Raw genomic sequence first — 26,118 nt, 5'->3', positions numbered from 1 at the left:
TGACGTCATGGACGCCGCCTCCGGGTTACGTCATCGGAGCCCCGATCGATGCCGTTTCCGGCATTCATCGGGACTCCATCCAGCCGGCGGACAAAGCCACGGAAGGCAGCGGGAGGGGGGGGACGTCCCCTCCCGCCCCCCGGGTAACGATCGAGCGGCTCCCGAGCCGTATCGGTCATTACCGACGGAAAGCCGACCGTCGGCTTCAAACCACGGTGCCGGGATGATGTCTCTAACTAGAGGCATCATCCCGGTATAAACCCGCAAAGTGTACCGACGTATCGGTATGCTGATATGCGGTAAGTGGTTAAAAAGGCAAAGAGCACTTTCAGAGAGAGGAAGGGGGCGGTCCAAGATGGCCGCGTGAACAGGGAGCTCCTCACTCCGTCGGCTCTTCCGTAGCTACAGGCGAGACAGAGACCAGCCAGCCCGACACAGCGAGACGAAGCCCAGGCTGCCTAAATGTACAGCCCGACATGGCAAGATGGCCTAATCCAGCCTAAATGCTAAACGCTGTTGAAAGCGCCCAGACTCACCTGCCTGCTGCTTGCTGCTTATCCGCTGCCTGCCGAAGACAACTCGGACAACCCGGACAACCGCTCTATTGCCGGCCGCCTCGCGCCGCTTTCCCTGCTCGTGGGCACCTCGGATATCGGAGGGCGGACTGGAAAACAGGTAAGCTGAGTGCCTTGGCCATATCCTCGCAGCCGTTTTGTCCCATACGAGCCCGCCGCAGGAGCCCCAGCGCGGCGGTCTCGTCCCAGCCACGCTCCAGCTTGCTGCAGCCTCACTCCATAGGCGCATAGGCGCATCAGCTGGCCGGCCGAACCTATCGAGAGGGGTGGAAGAGAGGTGTGGAGCGCAGAGTGCAGGGCGGTCAGCAGTGAGAGACGCCACAGGGGTATCCCAGAGTCGGAGACAGTCAGGCAGAATTAGCTTTGACCTATCCTATTTCCCCTTAGAGAACGGCAGCCTTGCACAAAGGGCACATACCGAGTCTGCTTCACAGCAACAGACATATTTAGGCTATGGACTATTGAAGGCAGCACACTATCCACGGATATCAGGGAGCCATCGGAAGACACATAGGGAGCTTAGCTCTCTCTATATACTACCCTGTCGTGAGAAACTAGTTTCAGCTATATACTCACCTTGTTGCATATTGGTCTGTATAGAGTGGCTGGTCATTGAGGAAATTGACCCATAAACTTATCCACTTACCTACTTACTTATCTACCAATTCCTGTGTAGCCAGACGTCTACCATACAGAGATCACATATTGGAGGAGGCATCTTGGGCTTGTTTGCCATGCCTAGACGGAAAATAACCGCTGTGAAATTACGTAAACTATCTGAGTTTTACCCACAGGCATCACAAACAGCAGCAGGGCACCGCCAAAATGGTGGTAGGAGCGCCTACGGCTCACAACCATCTCGCCCTCTAGAGATGACACCAGAGGCAGGACATACAACAGCCCAGCAGCCGGCAGACAGTTCACCTATGAGAGTAGCACGCTCAACAGACTCTTCCCCAGCATCACCCTCAATGCAGAGCCCAGCTAAATCTAAACCACGGAGGGAGGAGGAAGTGCAACAAGAAGAAACTCAGCTTCTTACTAAAGGTACCCAGCAGCATACCAATCCATCCATGGAGAGGCGCAGTAATGCCATATAACCACAGGGTGATTTGGCTTTTATACCACAACCAGATCCCTTCATACATCTCCCAACTACAGGTCAACCAGTATCAGACACGACTCTGAAGGAAATGTTATCAATATTTCATACATCCATGCAAAACAACATCTTAACATCAATTCAGTATTACCATAAGGAATTGCACCAGATGGGAGACAGAGTGGATGTGGTTGAGACAAAAATGGGAGAGTTTGTCGAATCTCATAACGCCTTAATCGACTCCCACCTCTCACAACAAGAAGACATACTGCGCCTGCAAACTAAAATAGCGGACTTGGAGGATAGATCGAGGCGTAACAACCTCAAGATAAGGGGAATCCCTGAATCTATACAAACGTCTCAACTAACAGGGTTTGTACATGATCTCTTCTCCAAAGTCATGCCCGACCTCACGGATTCTGATCTCATCATAGACAGGGTACATCGTATCCCGAAACCCTCTTTTCCTGTCTGTCTCCATGGCAGCCTACGTGTGGGTTAACCCCGCCTCCACTCCAAGGGTATAGGACCCCCCTCCCATAAATTTCAGCTCTCAGGTACAGCAGGTGTTCATTTTTTGTCCTCCTCCAAGGACCTACACTTCTGATGTCTTACTACGTCCAGCTTACCTTAGGATACTTTGGATGGTGTCTGCATGTCCAGAGCCCAGCCACGGGCGGGTGAGTGACATTTAAAATCCCCTGCTCTCTGCGGTTGACTGAAGCTTGATTGGCATTCTCTGACATGGGTCTGAAGATTCGCATTGCTTCCCTTCATGGCAGCGGTATTTGTTATTTATGTACACTTTGTTTGTCTCTTTTTCTATCACTGTACAATTTGTTTGTTTGGCCCAATGGCGCTGGAACGCTTCCTGCGTTCCAGCAAACCCTTCCTGCGTTCCAACAAACCCTTCCTCTTCCTCCTCTGCTTCTAGCGTCCAATCGGTAGACGCTTCGTGGTCCCGCGCATGCGCAGTGCGCCGCGAGCGAAGTCGAGGCTTGGTTCGCACATGCGCATTAGCGATCGCGGCCGCATCACCGCTGACGTCATTCCGGCGGGAGATTTAAACAGCTGACGATTCCCCTGTACTTTGGGAATGTACTGTGGGCGTTGCGGCAGCTTCCCAGTGTCTCTGGATTCCTTGCTACAGGTATGTGCAATGGAGACTTGACTGCAGAGGGGGGGGGGGGGGCGGAGGGTTGTCACTTCACAATGTATCACTGACATGGTGTCTGATATGTATTACCTTTCTTTATCAGTCTGGTTGTTTGGCCTGAAGTATGGATCCTGCGTCACCGCCCTCCTGTGGCCAGCCCTCTCACAACAGGTGGGTGCTGGCATTTTTCAGAGGGGGGGGCGGGGAGGGCTTGCTGGTCCCTAGGTCATGGCTAAATCCAGTGTCTCCCCGATTTTCTCTTTTTTCCATCAGCTCTCCCAGGCCTGATTTACCACAAGAAAGAGACCCTGTCAGACCTCGTGGGAGTTCATCCTCCAGATCTAAACGCCGTGAATCTCCATCAGGGAGTAGGCAACAAGGGAGACGCTCCAATTCCTCCCCCAGACACCATACACGATACCAGAGTCACCGCACACACCAGAGAGCCTGTTGGGGTTGTGGGGCGCATGTCCCGGAGGACAAGTCCCTATGTGAGCCATGTTTTGCTCATGCAGCCGGTGAGAGGGGGCAAAAGGATCAAAGATTGGAATCTCTAGTGAAGAGAATAGTACAACAGTCCCTGAAAGAATGGGGTACAGTCCCACCACTTGGTCCCACCACATCCAGTTCTCCAGGGGAAGTGCAGGAAGATCAAGGCCCCTCTCAACCGAGTATTACTTCTGCAAAGTCATCTGACAGTGATTCGGAAGAAGAAGGGGCTGTAGGCGGCTTTGAGTTCGCCCTAGTTTCACCCCTGATCAGAGCCATTAAAGAAGCTCTTAGATGGGAGGATCCTGTGTCTCCTCAGAAAAAGCAGCGGAAGTTCTTCAAGCACCTTGGTAAGGAGCGTATCAACTTCCCTTCCCTCTCTGAATTACAAGAGGTGATTACTGAAGAATGGAGTAAAGGGGATAGTAAGTCTTCCTTATCCTCCAAACTTGGGAAATTATATCCCTTTAAACCTGAAGATGTCGCCCGTCTGGAATCTGCTCCTCTTGTGGATGCGGCAGTTACAAGATTAGCAAAGCATGTCACTTTGCCACTAGATGACGCGGTCTCTTTCAAAGACCCTTTGGATAGGAAGATAGATCTGGACCTAAAGAGGATCTTTGTGACGGCCGGCGCGGCCTGCAAACCTGTGATGGCATTAGCAACAATGTCTAAAGCCATGGAAGTCTGGGTTTCCGATATAGAATCCAAACTTGGAAGTCTCTTGGAAGAAGCCGTAGAGAGTTCCCCTATTCACGAACTCAAGCTGGCTTCAGTGTTTTTAGGAGAAGCATCTATTGATGTTCTGCGTCTTCTGTCCAGATCGATGCTATCCTCAGTAACAGCAAAGAGGGCCTTGTGGCTTCGCCCGTGGATTGCAGATCCAGCTTCTAAACAGGCATGGTGTAAGATCCCTTTTGAGGGTACTTCCCTTTTTGGAAACAAACTAGACAGCGCCATTGCCAAGGCTACTGGCGGAAAGTCAGGTTTCCTCCCGCAAGACAGACGACTATTTGGTCAGAAGAAGCCTCAACCTAGGAGGCAATACACGGAGAGATCAAGAGATGCACGCTCTTACAAGCCTAATAGAGATTTCCGAAGAAACTGGAAAGGTGGTCAATCCTCTACTCGGAGGTCATCAAAAAATCCAGCGCCTGCTGGACAAGATTCCACTAAATCTTTTTGAGATTGGGCCCGTCCAGGCATGTCAGGTGGGGGCACGTCTTCTCCATTTTCAGCATGTCTGGGCGGCCTCAATCACGGACTTTTGGACCGTCAGGACGGTCTCTACAGGCCACAGATGGTCATTTCTGGCAGATCCAGTTCCAAGATTCATCTCAACTCATTTACCCTGTCTAGAAGAGAGAAGAGAAGTCTTGCTCGCCTATGTAGACGCCTTGGTGGCTCAAGGAGCGGTAGCTCCGGTTCCGGAACAAGAAAAATTTCAAGGGGTTTACTCACCCCTCTTCTTAGTCCAGAAGAAGAACGGGGCCTGGAGACCTGTTATAGATCTCACATACCTGAACAAGTTCATAAAGAACGAAAAATTCAAGATGGAAACACTCTCAACTATTCAAAGGGCAGTACTGCCGGGAGATTGGCTCGCCTCAATAGATTTAAAGGATGCGTATTTTCATGTACCTGTGGCAACCGACTTCCACAAATATCTTCGCTTCTGTGTTCGGAATCAGCATCTGCAATTCATTTGCCTACCCTTCGGCCTGTCTACCTCACCCAGAGTATTCACCAAAGTTCTTCTAGCAGTGGTAGCCTTCATAAGATTGAAAGGTATACGTCTACATCATTACTTAGACGATCTTCTGCTTCTGTCTCAAGAAAAGGATCAGTTATTGGCACACAGAGATCAGGTCATATCGACCCTCAAAGAGTTTGGCTGGCTGCTAAACCTACAAAAGAGTCAGCTGGAGCCTACTCAGCGCCTAGTCTATCTTGGGGCGCAATTCGACACCGTCGAGAATTCAATCTCTCTCCCATTAGAGAAGATACCGGTAGTGAGGGAGAGAATCCTTCCGGCTCTTTCCTCTCCTCGGCTGAAAGCCTCTCAGTGCCTCAAAATCATTGGCACCATGGTGTCCACGGCTCCAATGGTCAAATGGGCTCTCTGGCATATGAGGCCCTTCCAAAAAGGGTTCCTACAACAATGGAACACAGAAGAGAAAGATCAGTACATTCATATCTCCTCCAGCATGAGATACAGTCTTCCTTGGTGGCTGCAACGCAGGAATCTGCTCAACTGTCATTCTCTGGTTCCAGTCTCATGGACTATAATCACAACAGACGCCAGCAACTCAGGTTGGGGGGCTCATTGTCTGACAGAGATGACACAGGGGAGATGGTCTTTTCAGAGACACACTCCAGTCTCCAATATACTGGAACTCCGAGCAGCCTACCAGGGTCTTCGATCTTTCCAACACCTGCTAGAGGGGAAATCTGTAATGATTCGGATGGACAACACCACGGCAGTGTCTTATGTGAAGAGACAAGGTGGGACACGGAGTCTCTCTCTGCTACGAGAATTAGACCCGATCATGTCCTGGGCCCAGACTCACCTAGTAAACATCTCGGCAGTTTACATCCCAGGTTCACAGAATGTTCAAGCGGATTTTCTGTCCAGGGTCCAGTTGAACCACAACGAATGGTCGCTCCATGTGGAGTCGTTCAAATGGATTCTGTCGTTGGGAGTATCTCCCGAAGTCGATCTGTTCGCCTCCCCTTGCAACCACAAGTTGGAGAAGTATGTCACGAGGGGCAAGTGTCCTCAAGCTTACGGGACAGATGCACTAACCGACAGGTGGGAGTTCAGCAGGGCTTATGCCTTTCCTCCAGTACCCATCATTCTCAAATTCCTGCAAAGACTTCAAGCGGAAGATGTGGAGATAGTGATGGTGGCGCCTTTCTGGCCGAACAGGCCATGGTTTCCGCTACTCCTACAACTGAGCTACCGGGACCCGGTCCCTCTTCCCCTCAGACCAGACTTGCTTCTTCAGGGAACATCAGTGCACCCCTGTCCTGCAATTCTCCGGTTGACGGTCTGGTTCTTGAGAGGGAAAGGTTGGAATCGCTCGGCTGCCCATCTACAGCCATTTCCACCTTGATGAATGCTAGACGACCAAGTACTAATAAAGTATACTGTAGAATCTGGGCAAGATTCATGGAGTCTGCATATCCTGAAGGTATGTCTTCCTCAGTCCCTGGGATTCAAGAAATACTAAGTTTTCTTCAGGCTGGTCTGGATATGCCCCTTTCAGTGGCAACTCTTAGAGTTCAAGTTTCGGCCTTATCGGCCTTCTCCGGGGTCATGTGGGCCCAACACCCACTAATCCAACAATTTTTCAAAGGAGCAATCAGGCTCAATCCTCAGAGAAGACCTAGGTTCCCGAAATGGGATCTACCTCTTGTCCTAAATGCCCTCTCCAAATCGGGCATAGATTCCTCTTCTTCTATCAAGGACCTGACCATCCGAACTGTCTTCCTGGTAGCCATTACTTCGGCTAAAAGGGTCTCTGAATTAAGTTCTCTCGGATGTAAAGAACCATTCTTGATTTTTTTTTCCGGATCGGGTAGTACTGATACCCAGGCTGAATTCAAATCCGAAAGTCACCTCAGTGTTTCACCAGAATCAGGAGATTGTCCTGCCTACTTTCCGTTCATCTAATGAGTCCAATCCTCATCCGTTGGATGTAGGAGAATACTTAAAAGCCTATCTTCAAGCAACTGCACCATTCAGGCAGTCTGACAACCTCTTTGTCCTGTTCTGGGGAAAGAACAGAGGTAAACCTGCTTCATCTAGGACTATCGCTTCATGGATAGTGGCAGCTATCCAACAGGCCTATAGAGCTGAGGGGCTGGCTCCTCCGGAGGCGGTGATGGCGCACTCTACAAGGAGTATATCTACTTCCTGGGCGGCTTCGCGGCACGTGGCTCCAGATGTGATTTGCAGAGCGGCTTCGTGGTCATCAGTCAATACTTTTATGACCCACTATTGTGTAGAGCCCGCTTCTCTGTCCTCAGTTAATTTTGGTTTGACTGTTTTGTCTGCAAATAGCATGAATTAAAATTTTCTTTGCTAAAGCATTCCCACCCGTGTGGAGTGAGCTAGTTATTTCCCACACGTAGGCTGCCATGGAGACAGACAGGAAAACGGAAAATTCCTATCATACTTACCGTAATTTTCCTTTCCTGATAGTCTCCATGGCAGCCGGAGTACCCACCCTCTCGTCTTGGATTCGGCTAAGATATGGAACACCTGCTGTACCTGAGAGCTGAAATTTATGGGAGGGGGGTCCTATACCCTTGGAGTGGAGGCGGGGTTAACCCACACGTAGGCTGCCTTGGAGACTATCAGGAAAGGAAAATTACGGTAAGTATGATAGGAATTTTCCGTTTTATATCACAAGAGGTCCCCAGGGATGTACTGGTGAGAATTCACTTTTTCTTAGTGAAAGAAAAAATCATGGAGACTTTCAGAAAAAAGGAACATCTTTCCGATCAGGCCGCGTCACTACAGATCTTTCCGGATTACTCCCAGCACACCCTTCAACTGAGGCGCAACCTCAACATAATAACTAAAGCTCTACGTGACAATAAAATATTGTACAAGTGGAAATACCCGGCTAAGCTATGTGTGACCCACTTAGGATCAACCTTTCAGATAACTACTAAGGAACAAGGGCTAAGAAGCCTTCGCCAATGGAACATCCTCCCGGACAATATAGACCTGCCGGAAGACAGCGACGATCAGAAACCACAACACTTGCAACCAGATTGGCAAGTAGCCAATCGCTCTTCTAGATCTACTCAACGTCACAAATGAGGACTACCATTCTCTGTTTTTTCATTTTTCTTTTCCTATTTTTTTTTTCTTTTGAGCTAGACGGAGAGAGACTCCCTGTCTCTGAATAAACACCCTACATCGTGTTTTTTTTTCTCTTCTTCCTTTTGAATAGCACTCTACATCGTGCTTATTTTTTATATTTTCTCGTTGAAGATGCAGCTACAGCTGCGCACTTGGTCTGTTTGGGCCTTGTTATTTTTTATTTTTTTATATGTAGTTTTTGCCTGTATGACAGTCTGTATGCTTATATGTTGGTGTTTTCTTTTTTTTTCTTTATCCCTTTCTTATTATCCTTTTCTGCTTCTATTTTTTTTTGTAGAACAGGTTCACGAGGAGTATGCGAAGATGTATGCCACGATCGATGGGAGGCACCGTCATGCTCTGGTCTACCCTTCAGACCGGCACTTAAGACCGGACGAACGGTATCTCTTTTCTCACCTTTTATCCCATGCGGATCAAACAACTTTAATTGTAATTTGGCACTGTCTAGAGGCTATTAAACTTAATAGACACTTAAGGTACTATTCTTCCAATATATATCTACAATCCAGGTTTCAAAATAGAATGTACTACTATGTCCTTACAACTATTATCTTTGAATGTTAGAGGGTTGAATCACCCTGGGAAGAGGTACTCCATGTGGAAGGAAGCATGCTCTCATAGGGCAGATATTCTTGCTATCCAAGAGACACATTTTCGGCTTGATCACAGCCCGAAATGCTCCCACAGGGATTACCCGCATATTTTTCAATCCTCAGCAGGGGAAAAAAAAAGAGGAGTATTGGTGGCAATTAGAGACTCAGTGTCCTTCACCTCCAATAAGGTGGTATTGGACACAGAAGGTCGCTATATCATACTTAACTGCACTATCGATAATTGCCTATACACCATAGTAAATGTGTATGCCCCCAACAAGCACCAATTAAGGTTTTTTCGTAAACTGTGGGTTAAAATTAATAAACTCAAATCCGGAAGATTAATTGTTTGTGGAGACTTTAACATGGTGGCAAACCACGGTATGGATGCTTCATCCAAGGGAAGATCCTCGGCTCCTTCCTTGGCTACATTCATCCATGCTGAGGGGCTCCACGATGTGTGGCGCTACCAGCACGCAGAGGAGAGGGATTACTCATATTTTTCTGTGAGCCATAATTCCTACAGTAGAATCGACATGTTTCTAGTTGACTTACAAACATTATCACATGTCACTCACACATCTATTTCTCAGATAACATGGTCAGACCACGCACCAATTCACATGTCATTGTCCCACCGTCCTGTTTCCCCAACTACATTTATATGGCGATGTAATAACTCCATTCTATCAGATCCTGAATCTTTCAAATCTTTGAAAGCACAGGTGGAGGAATTTTTCTCTATCAACAATACACCGGATATAGACCCGGCATTGTTGTGGATTACACATAAGGCTTTTGCAAGAGGACTCCTCATTCAGCTGGGGGCTAAGTTGAGGAAGAGGTTCAATCGCAAAATGGAAGAGCTTATTCGCGACGTCCAAATTCTGGACACTGCGAATAAAAAGACCCCTTCATTATCCAACGTTTCAAGATTGAGGTCTCTCCGTGCTGATCTTAGAAGACTTTTGTTGGAACGTCATGGAAACATGTTAGCACACCTTCACATGCAGTATTACTCTGCAAACAATAAAGCAGGCAAATTTCTGTCATCTAGGATTAAGACGAAGAGAGTTAAAACCAGAATCGAAGGTATTGTGCATCCACACACGGGTAATAAACACCTGCACCCACAAGAGATAGCGGACGCGTTCGCTGATTACTACAGCGCCCTATATAGTCTCAAGATAGACAAAGACACCCCTCAACCGACGGACGCATCTATCTGTAACTTTTTAGACAACCTCCATCTTCCGACTTTGTCGACCGATAAATTAACACAACTAAACAGACCATTTACTATCAAAGAAGTGACTGATACACTTGCAACTATGCCCTCAAATAAGTCTCCAGGTCCTGATGGATTCACAAACGAATATCTCAGGTCTTTGCAAGACCAATTAGCACCCCACTTGTTGAACCTTTTCATAAAAACGGTTAAGGTGGGTACATTACCCACTGAAATGTTACAAGCCAATATAATCACAATCCCTAAAGTTGGTAAATCTCCCTCTGATCCTGCCGGCTATAGGCCGATATCTCTTTTGAATAGTGATGTCAAGCTATATGCTAAACTTATAGCCAATAGGATCGCATTAATTCTACCTACTTTGATAAAGGAGGACCAGATGGGGTTCGTCAAGGGGAGACAGGCCCCCGATGCTACAAGGCGAGTTATTGATTTGCTCCATCAGGCAGAACGCACTAAAACGCCTTCTCTGCTCTTATCAATAGATGCAGAGAAGGCGTTTGATCGTGTCCACTGGGGATACATGAGGGCAGTACTGGGGAAGTTTGGTTTTATTGGACCGATTTTTTCGGCTATTATGAGCTTATATACATCTCCAACCGCTCGAGTATTCTCTGCGGGCACTCTATCCAAAACCTTTCCAATATTAAATGGCACGCGCCAGGGGTGCCCACTTTCTCCTTTAATATTTAATTTACTGATCGAGCCCTTGGCGGAAACGTTAAGACAAAATCCTAGGATCTCTGGCTTTAAAATTCGGCACCTACAACATACCATCACGCTTTTTGCGGATGACATAATTTTGAGCTTGACGAACCCCATTGTATCCTTACCTGCTGTCCATGACACTCTGCAGACATTTAGCAATATCTCTTACTATAAGGTCAATTTCGATAAATCAGTCATCCTAAATATGGGCATACAGGGCCACGCACTTAACCATCTTAAGCAAAATTTACCTTATACATGGACCCCCCAAGCTTTGCAATACTTGGGTATAACCTTGACATTTCCAACCTCAGGGCTACAGACACTTAATTTGCGATCACTGACAACTTCCATCTCCAATGATACTAATAAGTTAAAAAAGACGGAACTATCATGGGCAGGAAGAATAGCTGCATTTAAAATGATGTGCCTCCCCAAGATAGTATATATTTTTCGCGCCCTTCCGATTTATATTCCTAAACACTACATTAACTCGCTCAATAAACTCCTGCGCAACTTTGTTTGGCAGGGAAAACGGGCAAGGTGTGCATATCTACATATGATACGACACAAATCAGTTGGTGGATTGGGACTACCAAGCCTTGAGGACTATTATCATGCTTCTCGCTTGGCTCCTTTACAGTATTGGTTTACCCATAAAACTCACAAAATTTCTCTTCCGTGGCTTCCGATTGAAGCTGCACTATCTAATTCACAGGAACTATATACATTACTTTTGGCAGATATGTGGAAACCTATACCGACTCAGACCCTTCCGTTAACAATAAGAGCCTCTCTTCAGTCTTGGCGTTACCTAATTGCTCAATCACAGTTACAACCACAGCCAAACAATATATTAGTTCCCATACCCCTATCGACAATGTGTATCTTACTCCCTAACGTCCACATTAATAAATTGGTGGTAGCAGGTATTGAAACAGTGACACAATTATACCAAAATAATATTATTAAGTCTTTCGCAGCCCTTCAACGAGAATTTTCACTCACCCCTCAAGCGGTTTTTGCCTACATTAGTATAGTGAGTTTTATATCTAAACACCCACTCCCTAAACTTGAAATTCCTCAATTACTTTGGAAATATCTCACAGATCCAAACTCTAAGCTTAAAGGGATATCGGTGTTCTATAATCAACTACAGCAGAAACTCACCTTTTTTAAATCATCGTACATGAAGAAGTGGGAAAGAGACTTCGGTAAGCCCTTCTCCAATGAGCAATGGAGATGGGCGATACGAGCGTCTTACAAAGCAACACAATGTGTAACACATTGGGAACAATTTCAAAAAATAGTCACAAGATGGTATTTATCCCCCTACCGTCTGTCCTTAATATACCCTAATTATGACCCATTGTGCTGGCGTGAGTGCGACCAAGCTGGCACAATTTTTCATATATTCTGGTCCTGTAAAGGTCTTGTTAGTTTTTGGAGGAAAATTTTTGAAGTACTTTCTGTAGTTTCGGGCATATTGATTAAACCTGAACCCGCAATAGCTCTATTATTTTTGGGTATTGAAAAGATACCATTTGATATCAGAACAGTATTTATACATATACTGATAGCAGCCAAAACGGTAATTGCTAGATGTTGGAAACAACCCATAGCCCCTTCCCACATAGAGGTAATAGGATTAGTCAACCAGAATTACTCTTTGGAAAAGGCATATGCATACTCAGTGTGTCGTGGCAAGAAATTTTATACAGCTTGGCTTCTCTGGCAACAGAGCCCCTACTTTCACAGTGTCTAACAGAGCAGTGGAGGCGGGTGGATGGTGGGATTCAGAGCATGATGGTGCCTCCTCCGGATCTGTCTTGGCATTCTCTGTTTTTGTTTTTTTTTTTCCCCCCCCCTTGGGGTATCTCTTATGTATCTCCTATATATTTCCTGGGTAGTCTCCTAGGTTGTGAACGTATACAGTATTAGACCTCCTCGCTTCCTGTTCTTGCTATACTTAATGTCATAATGTATTGTGATTAACATACTACATTGTACAATAGTCTCTTCTGCTTTTTTTTTTTCCCTTTCTTTCCTTCTTTCTATTATTATTATCTTGCATCAACTAATTGTGTTTCTTATGTGATTGTTTTTTGTTGTGAAAACCAAATAAAAATTAATTGAAGTAAAAAGGCAAAGAGACACTCTGTCACAGTTCCCACTGGTGCGATGCAGAAAACCCTGCGATTCAGTGCCTGTTCCTGCACGCAGAATTGCACAGTGGTTCACACTGAGATCTGTGAACTGCTGGGGGTGTCAATGTAAAGTTAATGTTAATGACACCCCCAAATCAATTTGCAGATTGCAGAGCAAACTGTGAAATGCAGGAATCAGATCTCATACGTGTGAACACCCATGCAATCTGATTCCAGTACAGACCAAAAAAATGGTCCTGCACCATTTTGGCATTGCAGTGCGAATCACATGCGATGTATGGCATCACACTAGTGTGAACCAGTCCTCCATGTCAAGAAAATCAGCTAAATGATTAGGAGGTTTAGATCTGGAGACCTAAGAAACTGAGCAGTGTCCATTACAGGTAAAATAATAACTGAGCAGTGTGTCAATTACAGGTAAAATAACAACCCCATTTTAAGTCTTTGAGGTATCAAAAATTAAAGTTTTGGCTTATTGGGACTATACACTGCAATAGGCAACTCACCCCAAATTCCACTCTTACAATTTGTAAAATCTAGTAAAAAGTATATACCTTCCATGTCAACATTTACAGGTTTTAAAATGATCTATATAGTATACAGGTTTTAAAATTATATATATAGTATATACAACAGGAAGTAAGGAAATCTATCCAAAATAAGGGAAACCCTATCCAAATCAGATGACAAATAAAGACTATTAATTATTTTAAAGCCATATTAAATCCAAAACCAAACCTTTATTATTTTGCAACTTACCAATTCTTGGATGTGATGGCTTTATTGGTTTACTTTTTAAGGCTTTCTTTCTTTCTTCTTTTTTCATCTGGTGATCAAGCCAGCAAGTCTGTTTTGTTTTTCAAAAGCACAAGCTCTCCAGCAGAACATATCAGTTTACATGAATGAGACAAACTACTTAACACTGGCAGGGGTGCTTAGAATGATCAGTTGAATTTATTCATGCAATACCTTTGTCCCAAAAGGAAAAAAAAGAAAACCGGTTTGCTGTAACTGATTATAAAATGTGAGCCCAGGTTTGGCTTCAATTTGTTAGTGTATCTAAATCTGCTAATACATTTAACACTACCCCCTTCCCCCCAGACTGACAGCGCTGCTGTGTGCTGTGCATTCTGAGATGATCCACAGTTGAGTCTCATGAATAAAGAAGGTATGTTACTGGCCAGATCACCGGCTGAAAACTGAGGGAAAAAGCCAAAGAGAAGAAAACTGATTCAGCCATCACATCCAATGATTGGTAAGCCGCATTATGAACCATTTTTGGTTTTGGCTTTTATAACTCTTTAACTCTCAATCCTGGTCTTCCATGTTCTATCGAAATCTGGAAAAAATATAAGATATTTTTATAGTAAAATCCATTTCTCTGAGTTCATTGACAGACGCAGCTCTCCATATTCTGAACCATACTGTGAAGGGTTAATGGTGTTTTCACCATATTCTTCTCTATTTCTTATGTAGCTATCCTTGATTCATGGTCATAACATCTTGTTTGTTCAGATATGTCTGACTCCGCAGAAATAGTTTCATATGACAAAATAAGTTTGTTATGGGAATGCTCTTATTTGGGTAGTACGCCAAAAGGTATCATGTGATCGTGAGTCATACTGAAGCCAAGCCCCTTTTGCAAAATTAATTTTTCTGTTGTTCTCACTGTATATATGCTCGAGACATTTCCTAAAATAAACGAATATGCTCTGACTCCATCCTCGTGTTTGTGTCTCTGTGTTTTCCTGAATATTCGTAGGGAGTCCATCTAGCCATCCGGTTCAAAAGACACTAACATACTGAACTCAGAAAAATGAATTTTTACAGTAAGTACAAAAATCCTCTTTTCTCTTTCGTTCATTGACGGACACAGCTCACCATATTCAGAACCATTGGGATGTCCCTAAGCAGTGCCAAACATGAGGGGTGGAACAACAAAAATCCCAAGGCTAAACACAGTAGTCAACTAGGCAAACAGGAGCTCAACTGGAGCCCAACCTGAACAATACACCCCCAAAGAGGGAACAGACCCTCTAAACAGTGGCCTGCAAAACCTTGCACCAAAAGAAGCCTCCGCAGATCCACTTTGTAGAATTTAGTTAAAGTGTGCACTGACAACCAAGTGGCCACCTTGAAAACGTGCGCCCACTGACACCTGATGACGGAAGGCCCAGGAAGCACTAAGCGCCCGAGTAGAGAGCGCTGTTACAGGGAAAGGAGGCACCAGACCCTTGATAGAACAGGCCTGAGTCACTGTCTGTCTGATCCATCTGGAAATGGTCACAGAATATGGAGAGCTGTGTACGTCAATGAACGAAAGAGAAAAAAGCTTTCACTTTCAGAGGCTAGGATTTACCCCCTTATTCCTGGCTTACAATACTGTATAGGGTGCAAGAAAAGGACTCAATGTGAACTACATGTGAACTACATTTGAACCTATTAACATCAGTGAATAAAATGGTTTAAACAGGGCCTCTTTATTATCAGGTGCTTAACCACTTGCCAACTGTCAGCAGTACATATACTGCAGCAAGTGGGCTCTATTGCGTGAAACAACGTACCTGTAGATCGTTTCATGCAATAGCCAGCGAAGGCATGCTTGCTGATTGGCCAGTGGGGGAGCCAATCAGCGGGTCTGGTGGATGTGATGTCTCAGTTAGGAACACGGATCTCTGTGTTCATTAAGTGAGTCCATCCCCCTACAGTAAGAAAGCATCCTCTAGGGACACACTTAACCTTTGATCGCCCCTGGTGTTTACCTCTTCCCTGCCCGTGTCATTAGTACAGTAACATTGCATATTTTTAGCAATGATTACTGTAGTAATGTCACTGGTTCCCTCAAAAGTGTCAGTTAGGTGTCTGATCTGCCCACTGCAATGTCGCAGTCCTGCTAAAAATCGCTGATCACCGCAATTACTAGTAAAAAAAAAAAAAAACAAATAAAAAATTTGCTATAAATCTATTCCCTAGTTTGTAGACGCGATAACTTTTGAGCAAACCAATCAATATGAATTTATTGGCATTTTTTTACCAAAAATATGTAGCAGGATACATATTGGCCTAAATTGATATTTTTTTACATTTTTTATTGGCTATGTTTAATAGCAGAAAGTAAAAAATATTGTTTGTTGTTTGTTCAAAATTGTTGGTCTTTTTTTGTTTCTAGCCCAAAAAATAAAAACAGCAGAGGTGATCAAATATCACCAAAAGAAAGCTCTATTCGTGGAAAAAAAAAGGACATCAATTTTATTTGGGTACAGCGTAGCACGACTGCACAGTTATCAGTTAAAGTAACACAAATGCTGTATTGCAAACAATGGCTTGGTCATTAAGGGGTAAAACCTTCCGGTCCAGAAGTGATTTAGGGTCCTTTGAAATTAACTGCCTGATTAGATACACCTGTCAGTTTTTCAGGCAGACCTGATCAGACACTGCATTGTCCTCTGAAGAGCGGCAGATGTCAGCGGACACATGTCCGCTGACACCCGCTGCCATCCGATCCTGTCTGCCAAAAACTGATGGATAGTGGTCCTATTTTCCATCCATTTGGTGGATCGGATGGAAATGGACAGGCGGTCCGTTTCCATCTGATTTCCCCATGGAGGAGAGCAGGACTGTGTCCGCTCTGCACAGTCAGGCAGACACGGACCTGTCATCCGCCTGTTCAGCGGGGATAAGCGGAGCGATCCCCCACAGAGCAAGCAGGATCTGCTACATGGAGGTGCCTGTGTGAAAGAGGCCTTAGTCTTTTTATGGCTACTAAGCAAGTTATAGATCTTTTATTTTCATTCTGAATATACAGTATTTAAGCCTGTATGAAAGGGGTACACAGTCTGGCCCCCAAAACATGTAGAATTCATTTTTTTCTTTTTATATACATGAGATAGAATAAAGTCTTTCTGAATCTATATCCTTTGGTGTTGCCCAATTATGCATCTACATTTCTGAACTCCTTCTGAGAAACCCAATAAGGCTTAGCAGCAGCCTACATGTAAGCACTGTACTCCTTGAACAAAATACTTTACTTTACAATTCCTATTTAAGAGAAATACTAGATCCAGCACCTCCAAATTAAGCCTGCGTGCTCAGTGCTAGCCTATAAGAAACAATACTGTGTCCTGTGGTAATGCAAGTTCAGTAGGAGAAATCACTGTGTGAAGCAGACAGACACTCCAGGAAGTATCTGCGGACCCACGTGGCATCTTCCCAGGAAAAAAGAAGTATGCATGGTAGTTCTGGCAGTTCTGTTTTTTGATATTTGTGCTGAGCATGTAATTTTTATTGGTATGTGAGTACAAATACCTATTTCCACCTTTGTAATAAACAGGTTCTGAAGAGAATGCACTAGGTCGTGCACCCTCTTTTTGTTCCTCTATACATAAAATAGCAAATTACATGTAAAACAAATTATTTTATATACAACCTCAGAAAAATTCCATGAGTTGAGCCATGGTAGTTTACTTAACGTGTGTGTAGTAGATCTAGCTGATTGGAAAACTTCAGCCTACTTCCTATTCTACTTTATTGACTGAACTGGAATTAGCTGACATCCTCTTACACCAAAATGCCTATTGGGAGTTTTCAAGCAGCTTGCCTAACATTCACTTAACAGTGGAAGTACATCTTGATTAAAAAGTGTTCTCCTGAGGGTCTGACTGTTCAGAAACAATCAGAATCCACAGTTTTCCCATTTTACAGTGAACCTGCCATGAGAGAAATATGAGAGCCGTCAATTCAGACTTTGTTGTTATTATTATTATTATTTTTATAGGCTTAGCAGCATAAAAAAAGGAAACCGAAAAAGGCAGTAATAACATTTTTGTACTTCTATAGTGAGTTTCCTATTCAACTATTTTTGCCTTCATTAAAGTAGGTAAGCCTATTTTTCTGAAAAAATTGATAGAATAGTAATTTAAATATTTATAGTCTTAAGGTGGTCTTTTACATTTGTTACATATTTTATTTATTACACTTCTCCAAGTCTGTTTGGTCTGATGCCCAGAAGGTATATAAAAATATACTTGAGTATTTTTTCAAATAATTACAGTGCGTATTACTTTAAATAAAAAAAAAACTAGATGCAAAAGCTGTAGTACAACCTATATACATATCAAAAGATGTTACTGCAGTATGTAACTACCCATACATACCAGCCTGTCCTATGCTCATCAAGCCTGCCCTCCCCCTTTTGCTCAAGCTTGATAGGCTTCCTTGGTATCCTATTAGAATGGTTCATTATGGCTCATATATTACAAGACAATACTGGCCAAAAGACTAAAATATGAGAAAGAATTTACAAGCATTGAGTATGAATATCCTCCTGTATCATATTTAAATCCCTAAGCTTGCAGATCACACAAGAAAGGATTTGTGGCTTGGAGATGTACACTGTGATGATAGATAGTGCACAGTATCTGTGGGAACAACAGCCATGTGTGCACATATTAAACAGGAAATGCTATGAAAGATTGAGGAATTCCACTGCTAATATACAAACTTCATCATGCCACACAGCTAACATATAAAACAGATTTAACAACTCTCCCTTCGGGAAGTGAACAATTCCAAAGAGCGAATTGGTGTTTGATGTAGGGGTTAAGGACATTATGTATAACAATGCCGTGCTGTGACATGATGTGTGTGCTTTGTGAGGAAGGGAAAGCTCTCTGCAGAGGCGCACATACATCTTTGTGCAGAATCAGTCCCTTCTGCTGGAGCTGTACAGAATTGGGCATTTAAGCTATGCCATGGCTCATTACAAAAAAAAAATCTGGCAGCCGTGACCAATTATCTTGACTGATAATTACAAATGTAGCTCCTCACACCAAATGTCTAATTCACAGTCCTTTCTAAGGCAAGGCAAGAAAAAAAAAAAAAAAAGATTCCTTAGAGTCTTGAGGAAAGGTCATGTGCCTTGTGCGGTGTGGATATTAGATATTATTAGACAGGGTTCCCTCATCTGCAGCCAAACTATCTGACACCGGTAGGAGCACAGCACCTGCTACATGAAACTGCATGCTGTGCTCTCCTACAGATACCAGACAGGAAAATAAGAATTCTGCACTTAGAAAGAAATGATAAAACAAAAGGCCCATGCTCATCATTCGTCTGCAGTGATTGACTCTTTACAACATAAACTTTACAGGTAACCACATAAGCTTATCACACAGTTACCCAGAACAGAACAGGGTAACCCTGAATGATAATGATACAGTATTGTATTTATGTCTCTCTGGGGAATGAAGAGATATGAGAACCTATTCAAATTTACTCTATATATCAGGCAAGTTTAATGGTGGAGAAAAAAAGCATTGACAACATTATTGCTCCTTTCTGCACATTGTATTGCTACACAACATGTAGAAAAGAGAATACAATAGACAATGCTACTTGCAGTCATCAATGGAAAGAAAACATGAAGCATGTACATTCTAGAGATGCTGGTACAAAACAACGTGACTTGAAATGAAAGCAGTACTTACAGTGCGGAGGAATTGTATCTCATCCTCCACTTCGCCCCCTTCAGCCATGGCTCTTGAGGAGTCAGCTCTGCTAAGACTCTGCTTGCCTCCACTGGCAGCTCAGCGTGCTGTGCGACTCATCTCCTAGCAATATTAGCATACAGCTAATCCACAGCCATATAGGGAGCCGAGCTACCGTGTACTAACTCTACTGCACTGCAGACTGTCAACCCCCTCACTGCCAGCAGCACAGTCACACCACACTCCCAGACATCAGACTCAGATACCACATCATTATAGTGTTAAGGATCTACAATGCAATGCAGTGTGTGTGCATGTATATATATATATATATATATATATATATATATACACATATATATATATATATATATATATATATATATATATATATATACATATGTATATATATATATATATATATATATATATATACACACACACACAGTATGTAGAATGGTGTTGTAGAATTGGCTATGTAGGGTAATGTTTGAGTAAACCCTACCTTTATTAATTTTTGTATTTAAAGGCATATTTTCATATTTTTTTTACTGCATCATCTCAAGCTATTGAATACTGCCAAAAAAAAGATGGATGTGTCTGAATGTGATATAGATAGATACTAAAGATTACACATATTCATTAGAATGCAATAAGCCTACTTATTTATAAGAGACTTCAGTAATGTGAACAAAATGTTTGCAAGTTGCAAGCATGCACTAGCGTCTGGCACATCCTGGCTGTGAAATCATTACGTTCCCCTCTGCAGATCTGTGATGCACTGCGATATGCTGTAATATTATTATGACTGCCTTTCCATTGGGTAAGCTCTTGGAACACAATCAATACTCTGGGTGCGGGTCATATCTGAATGCAATATTCTGGCCAGGTTAGCTCCTTCCTAATGAGATTCATGTCAGCCTTCTACCTACTACAGAGTACATTCTCAGAAAGAGACTGCTGAGCTTAGGACAAAAATCAATCATTTGAGTACCAATAGATAAAATCCCTGCAGCTGCAGATTTCTGTAACTGTACACTGCTTGGGCTTTCTGCGTAAATTATTTACATTCATAGCAAAGCAACCTAAGCTGCTATCAAAGCATACAGTGTAACCCTGTTACAAAAAAGGAGCTAAATACATGTATCATTTGAAACTACTATTTGATGCAGGTTTTAGTTGTGTATTTGAATAATAACTAATTTCTGTATTAATTGACAAATGATGACTAATTTTAATGCCAATGTGACTGCAAAATGGATCCCTTAAGCACTGCATGTAAGCAATCAAATTAGTAATGGTGGAATTATTATGCTTGTTATTCTTTGATTTTGAAACATTTGATTTTATACATAAAATATTAACTTATTTGCTTAAATTTAAATTAGACCTCCTTCAACACAAATAAATAAAAACACTTGTGCAGGTAGGTCATCAGTAAGTGAATAAAAACAATTTTAACAAATAGCAAAACTAATTAGGTAAAAAAACATACCTTGCATTGACGAGTATGAGGAACCATACATTGAATCGAAATCAAAATACAAAATCTAGACAGTATACATGGTTTTATGAAGACCGCCTGAGCTGTATTTACTGTAATTCTGATTGTACAAATCTCCTCTTGTTGCTTTCAGGGTTAAAGCTGACCATAGATTGTGCAATTTTCTTTTCTGCAACCACAGTCAGAGTTGATGAGGGAATCCCTCCCATGGAGCTATTGTGTTCTCCCAGCGTGGAGGTGGGGGGCTGTCTCGGCAGGGAGAACACACAGGGATTATTGCTAGCCGCTATAGTCGCTAGCAATACCCACATGAAAAATCTGACAGGCTGGTTGTGCCCAAGTTCATCGATCTATCAACATGGGTACAATCAGTCTGCCCATACATGGTTCGCATCTTGGCCAATCCCTGCTGATACGGCTTAACTACCTCATTTTCAGCTTCTCCAAGATACACCAGCACCTTACTTTTTATAGTGTAGAAGTTTCTATTCAGACTTTGGCATCCTGGTGCGCTGTGTTAACGTGCATCATTTCATATGCATGCAATATGTTAAGGCAGCCCATTAAAATTAATGGGCTGGCAATGCACCAAAATGTCCAAAAACTGAGACATGCATGATATTTTGACAATGCAGCGCACCACAATGCATGGTAGCACATTACCACACCACTCACCACACTAGGAAAATGTAAATGGGCCCTGATTGTTGTGGGAGTGCTGCTTTTCTGGTACAAAAATTAAAACTATGACTGGTGGGGTAACTTTTTCTCCAGGTTGGGCTGCATTAAGCTCAACAAGAGGCTAGCTGGGCTTAGCTGTTCTCAGAGGTCTAAGTACAGTACACATGGCTTAGATCACTCAGAAAACAACCATGTGTTATTAGTGTTGTAAAGTGGATATCTAGGCAAAAAGCTATATACATTTGAAATACATATGCCTGAAATGGTATACCTGCCATGGGATTTGTAATCTGTTTAGCCACTCTTATATTCTAGGTACCTGCTGCCACTTTGATGTCAGGTGTCTATGTACTGTTTCTTGGTTTAGCTTTGCAGCTTTTCATTAGAAAATAAAATTGGGTGTGGGCATACATACATAATCTTATCCTGAAAACATATGGTGTCTCTATCCTCACCACCCCGACACTGCACTATTTTCACTAGGCCTACAGAGCATCCACCTCACACATAGGACTCCGATTATTCATATTTTGCTGGCGACTAGGCTAGCTATAACACGCCATTGGAAAGATCCATCTCCACCACACCCAACGGAAATTGTTCAGTTGATCAACACTCAGGCTACTTATGAAATAGCATTTGCTTCATCTCTGGGGCAGCACAATAAGGTTAAGGAAGTTTGGTCTTTTTGGTTTAGACACCAAGGTCTACCGGACCACTGATTTGTACTCTTTCACTTGCCGTGCACTCATGACTCTATTCTATTCTGTTCTTTTGTTTTTGTATTCTGGTTATCTCGTGTCCTTTGCTAATCTTAAGTTGCTCATGTTTTCTCCCGTCACTGTTTTGACAAGTTTTTATGGAAATTACCTACTGGAGGATCTTAAATGTCTGCGCTCCTGCGTGAGCAATTTCTACCTGTTATTGTTCTGAAATCTTCAATAAAAATGTATTGAGATTAAAAAAAAAAAAGAAAATAAAATAGGAATTTTGCACTTTCTTGACATCCATTGTAGGACACAGGAATTCAGAAATTCTGAAACATTCACGGTATATTGTCACCTACACCTACAGGAGATTTGAACCCTGTCAAACAGAAAAAAACATTGAAGACCTCCCGTAAAAACATTGAAGGCTCCCGTAAAACCTGCCTACAACCATACTGCCTCAGTTTTGTGAGCAAACAGGATATAAAGCCAATAAACACAGAGCGGCAGAACCCGTGTCCCTGAATACACTTCAAGAAAAAGAGGAATTTTGACTTACCTATAAATTCCATATTACATATCTTGAAGTACAATACAAGACACAAGCAAAGTATTTATAGACCCTGAAATATAGGCTTGTACCTTCAGGTGATTGAATACTGGCAAATCCTCTTTAGAACTCCCACCGATGGATTGGGCACATTAAAGCACAGGGGAGGATTTGTTTTTTCGACATTGTAGGCTCTAGAGATCAGATTTCCTATCCATTGAATAATGGTGGAATTGGAAGCAGTGTATCCCTTGCAAGGTCCTGAGGACAGGACAAATAAGGAATCCTTCTTCCTGATTTAATCTGTTGCTTTTAGGTATACTCTTTTGCAGAACAGGGCAAATTGCAGCACCAGGGCCACATCCAGCCCTTTGGCTGAACCCTATCCTGCTCTTGATGTCTCCGCTGACAACATGCCTATCTGAGCCTGTCAGCGTCCTGGCTCAGAGAGGCACACAGACAGATGTTTATGTGCACAACTGCAAGAACTGGACTTATGATCAGCATGGAGGCTCATTTCTAGTGGTAGAGCATTGCCTAGAGATGTCCCGATGCTCTTATGCCACTCTGCTACCTGGCCAAGTTCTTCCTGTGTTCTCTGGCTCTGTCCTTTAGGTGACAGTGCTTTTCAGAGTGGATTTGACAATAAGTTATGTCACCTCCTCACTGCCTAGTTTAACCCTATAATGCTGCACCCTTTAATGATTTAACCCTACAAGAGAGAGCTTCCAAGTCAGAGACACATCTGACAGATGATATAATGACTATAAAGGTCACTTTACAAAAAAGACCAACTAAGGGGGTATACTTGATGAGTTCAAAGGGTGTTTTCTGCAGGGCAGAGAGAACCAAGTTGACATTTCAAGGGACTTGATGCAATATCCAAATGGAAGGGGGTCTTCTGTGCTGAGGGAGATGTTTATGGGAAGACTGGAGGAGTATTTAAACTTGAGTGTGTGTGTGGGGGGGGGATTAGATTATAATGGGACAGACAGGTCAGACAGGGATCAGTGCCTACTGGTGGATGACATGGCAAAAGATGGGGGGAGGGCTATGGCAGGTAAAAAGAAGGTTCCCATGTTACAAACAACCACTGGAAATGGTACTATTTGTACTAAAATAAAAAATATGCAAAATATGTGTGCAAAATGTCACAGTGAATTAAAGTGTTTTTCCCCAATGCCAGAAGTCTGCCAAGCTTTGGTGCATGAAGAAAACTATGATTTCCTTGCTATTGCTGAATTTTGCCTTTATTCTTCACATGACTGGGTTATTAATATTCCTTGCTATGCTCTATTTCAGAAAGACAGGGTAAAACGGAGGGATGATGGTGTCTGTCTCTATGTGAGAAGTGATCTCAAAGTGAGTATGAATGAGGACCTAGTTGATAGAGTGTGTGATGGAGCTGGAGCACTATGGGTGGAACTGCACATGGGTTTGCGTAATACAAAGGTAACCAATGGAGTTTGTTATAGGGCACCCAGTGTTAATGAGGAGGTAGAGACTCAGCTCCTTGCACAAATAGAATGAGCTGCAGGGGCTGGGACGGTGATAATAATGGGGGATTTTAACTACCTGGAAATGTAATGGAACAATGGCACTGCAGGGACAAATAAAGGGAAAAAAATGTATAAACCTATTACAAGACAAGTTTATGGTACAGTTCATAGAGGCCCTGACTAGGAATGATGCTCTACTGGACCTGGTATTCTCAAACCATGCAGAGTAGGGATAGGTCAAACACCCCCCTGGTTCAGTGCGCACTAGAACTCTTGACCATCGCACAAGTTTGGACTTGAACGGCAAACCCCATTGAAGTCTATGGGATCCAAACTTGAAAATTTTGAAGGCTTATATGCCAGGTATTGGCCATAAAAAGGGTATGGGGGCCCGGCTACTGCCCTGGGGGACATATACCAATGCAAAAAAAAAACGTTTAAAAAGATTGTTTTTTTAGCAGTGATTTTAATGATGCTTAAAGTGAAACAATAAAAAATAAAAATTCCTTTAAATTTAGTGCCAAGGGGGCCCTTATGCTGCCTGTAAAGCGGCACATCTGTACCATTTATAGAACCTGCTGCAGCAAAAATGACATTTATAAAGAAAATAAAGTTACACGTAAACAGCTTGGGGAGCCAGTCTGTATGATGAGGCCACAATTTAGTGCAATTAGAACAGGATTAGAGATTTTGTGGTTACATTCTGTCATCTATTTTGCAGACTTTGGATGGAAATAACACATTTTTGCACCACATTGAGTAGACTCAGGCCAAGATTACCAATTTTTTTTTAGATAAAGTCTGGTGTCTCCTTCACAGAATTTGCACAGAAGTAACAGATGCGGAAACATTGTTTTTTAGGTGTTGGTGGTGCCTTCACCATGTGAAGTGATGGTGTCTTCATTAGCATGGCAGAGGCAATATTTCAGAGAATATCACCTTGGCGGTCATTCCCTTCAACTTGCAGCATAGATCTTTAAATTGATTCTTAAGGAGCCTCCACCTTCCATGTATTCTGTCATTGGTTCTAACATGGACCAAGATAGCTGGGTTATGCCTTGCCTCTCCCACTGATTTATCAACCGGGTCCATCACATACTGAACGCTGGCACCAGGGAGACAGCAAACCATTCAGTTGAGGCAATACTGGTGACAAATTATTCTATCAGTCTTTCTGATTATAGAATCCCTATTACCACCAACTGTTTAGGCCTTTCGGCACTACCCTCACCACCCCTACCACAGATCCCAAGCTTTTACCAAGATTGCACATATTGAAATGCACAGCTTTTTGGTATTCAAAGGCAGTGAAAAGGATGATTGAAAAGTTGTCTGAAGAATCCAAAGATAAAATAATAAACAAGTTAAGCTGAGAGTGATTTGTATGCAAAAGAAAAGAGATTTATCACCATATCACACTAGCAAAAAACAGAGGACTCACGGAGCTGGGTAGGGTTATAGGGAAGGTGCCAGGGGGGCATGTCCTTGAATACTTTGCAGATGTCCTGTACTGTACGTTCAGGATAATATTTTTGTATTTACCATAAAATGACATTTTTGTTATCATCTTTTGAGGAACAAAAAGAATTCTGAGATAGTCAAGTTGTCCAAAAGCATTCCAATTGAGGGGTGGGCAATAGTCAATGATAACCATAAGGACCATTTCTTTGACCAGAAAAAGTTCCCTGAAAGACACAGAAACTGTTAAAGGAGTTTTAAAGTCTAAAGGTTTTTTATATTAATGCATTCTATGCA

At 43.0% G+C, this 26,118-nt stretch overlaps 1 protein-coding gene across 7 annotated transcripts in view; it reads right to left on the bottom strand.

The window, feature by feature from the left end:
• LOC309569543 (ryanodine receptor 3) overlaps positions 1–19,608 on the bottom strand; it is a 1,308,933-nt gene extending 1,289,325 nt beyond the window's left edge. For 4 of the 7 annotated variants that reach the window (XM_082275410.1, XM_082275413.1, XM_082275415.1 and 1 more), the window contains exon 1: positions 19,423–19,607. In XM_082275410.1, the coding sequence (XP_082131536.1) occupies positions 19,423–19,470 (48 nt within the window). In that variant the 5' untranslated portion in view covers positions 19,471–19,607. Of the gene's footprint in view, positions 1–19,422 lie in introns of all 7 variants that reach the window. The other 3 variants (XM_082275412.1, XM_082275411.1, XM_082275414.1) reach the window with 1 other exon arrangement.
• Between the last annotated feature and the right edge of the window lie 6,510 nt (positions 19,609–26,118).

The sequence above is a fragment of the Pelophylax lessonae genome (assembly GCF_965119305.1).
Source record: "Pelophylax lessonae genome assembly, chromosome: 13".
Classification (NCBI taxonomy): Eukaryota; Metazoa; Chordata; class Amphibia; order Anura; family Ranidae; genus Pelophylax; species Pelophylax lessonae.
Note: the sequence above shows the minus strand (reverse complement) of the source record. Positions and strands in the feature narration are given on the sequence as shown.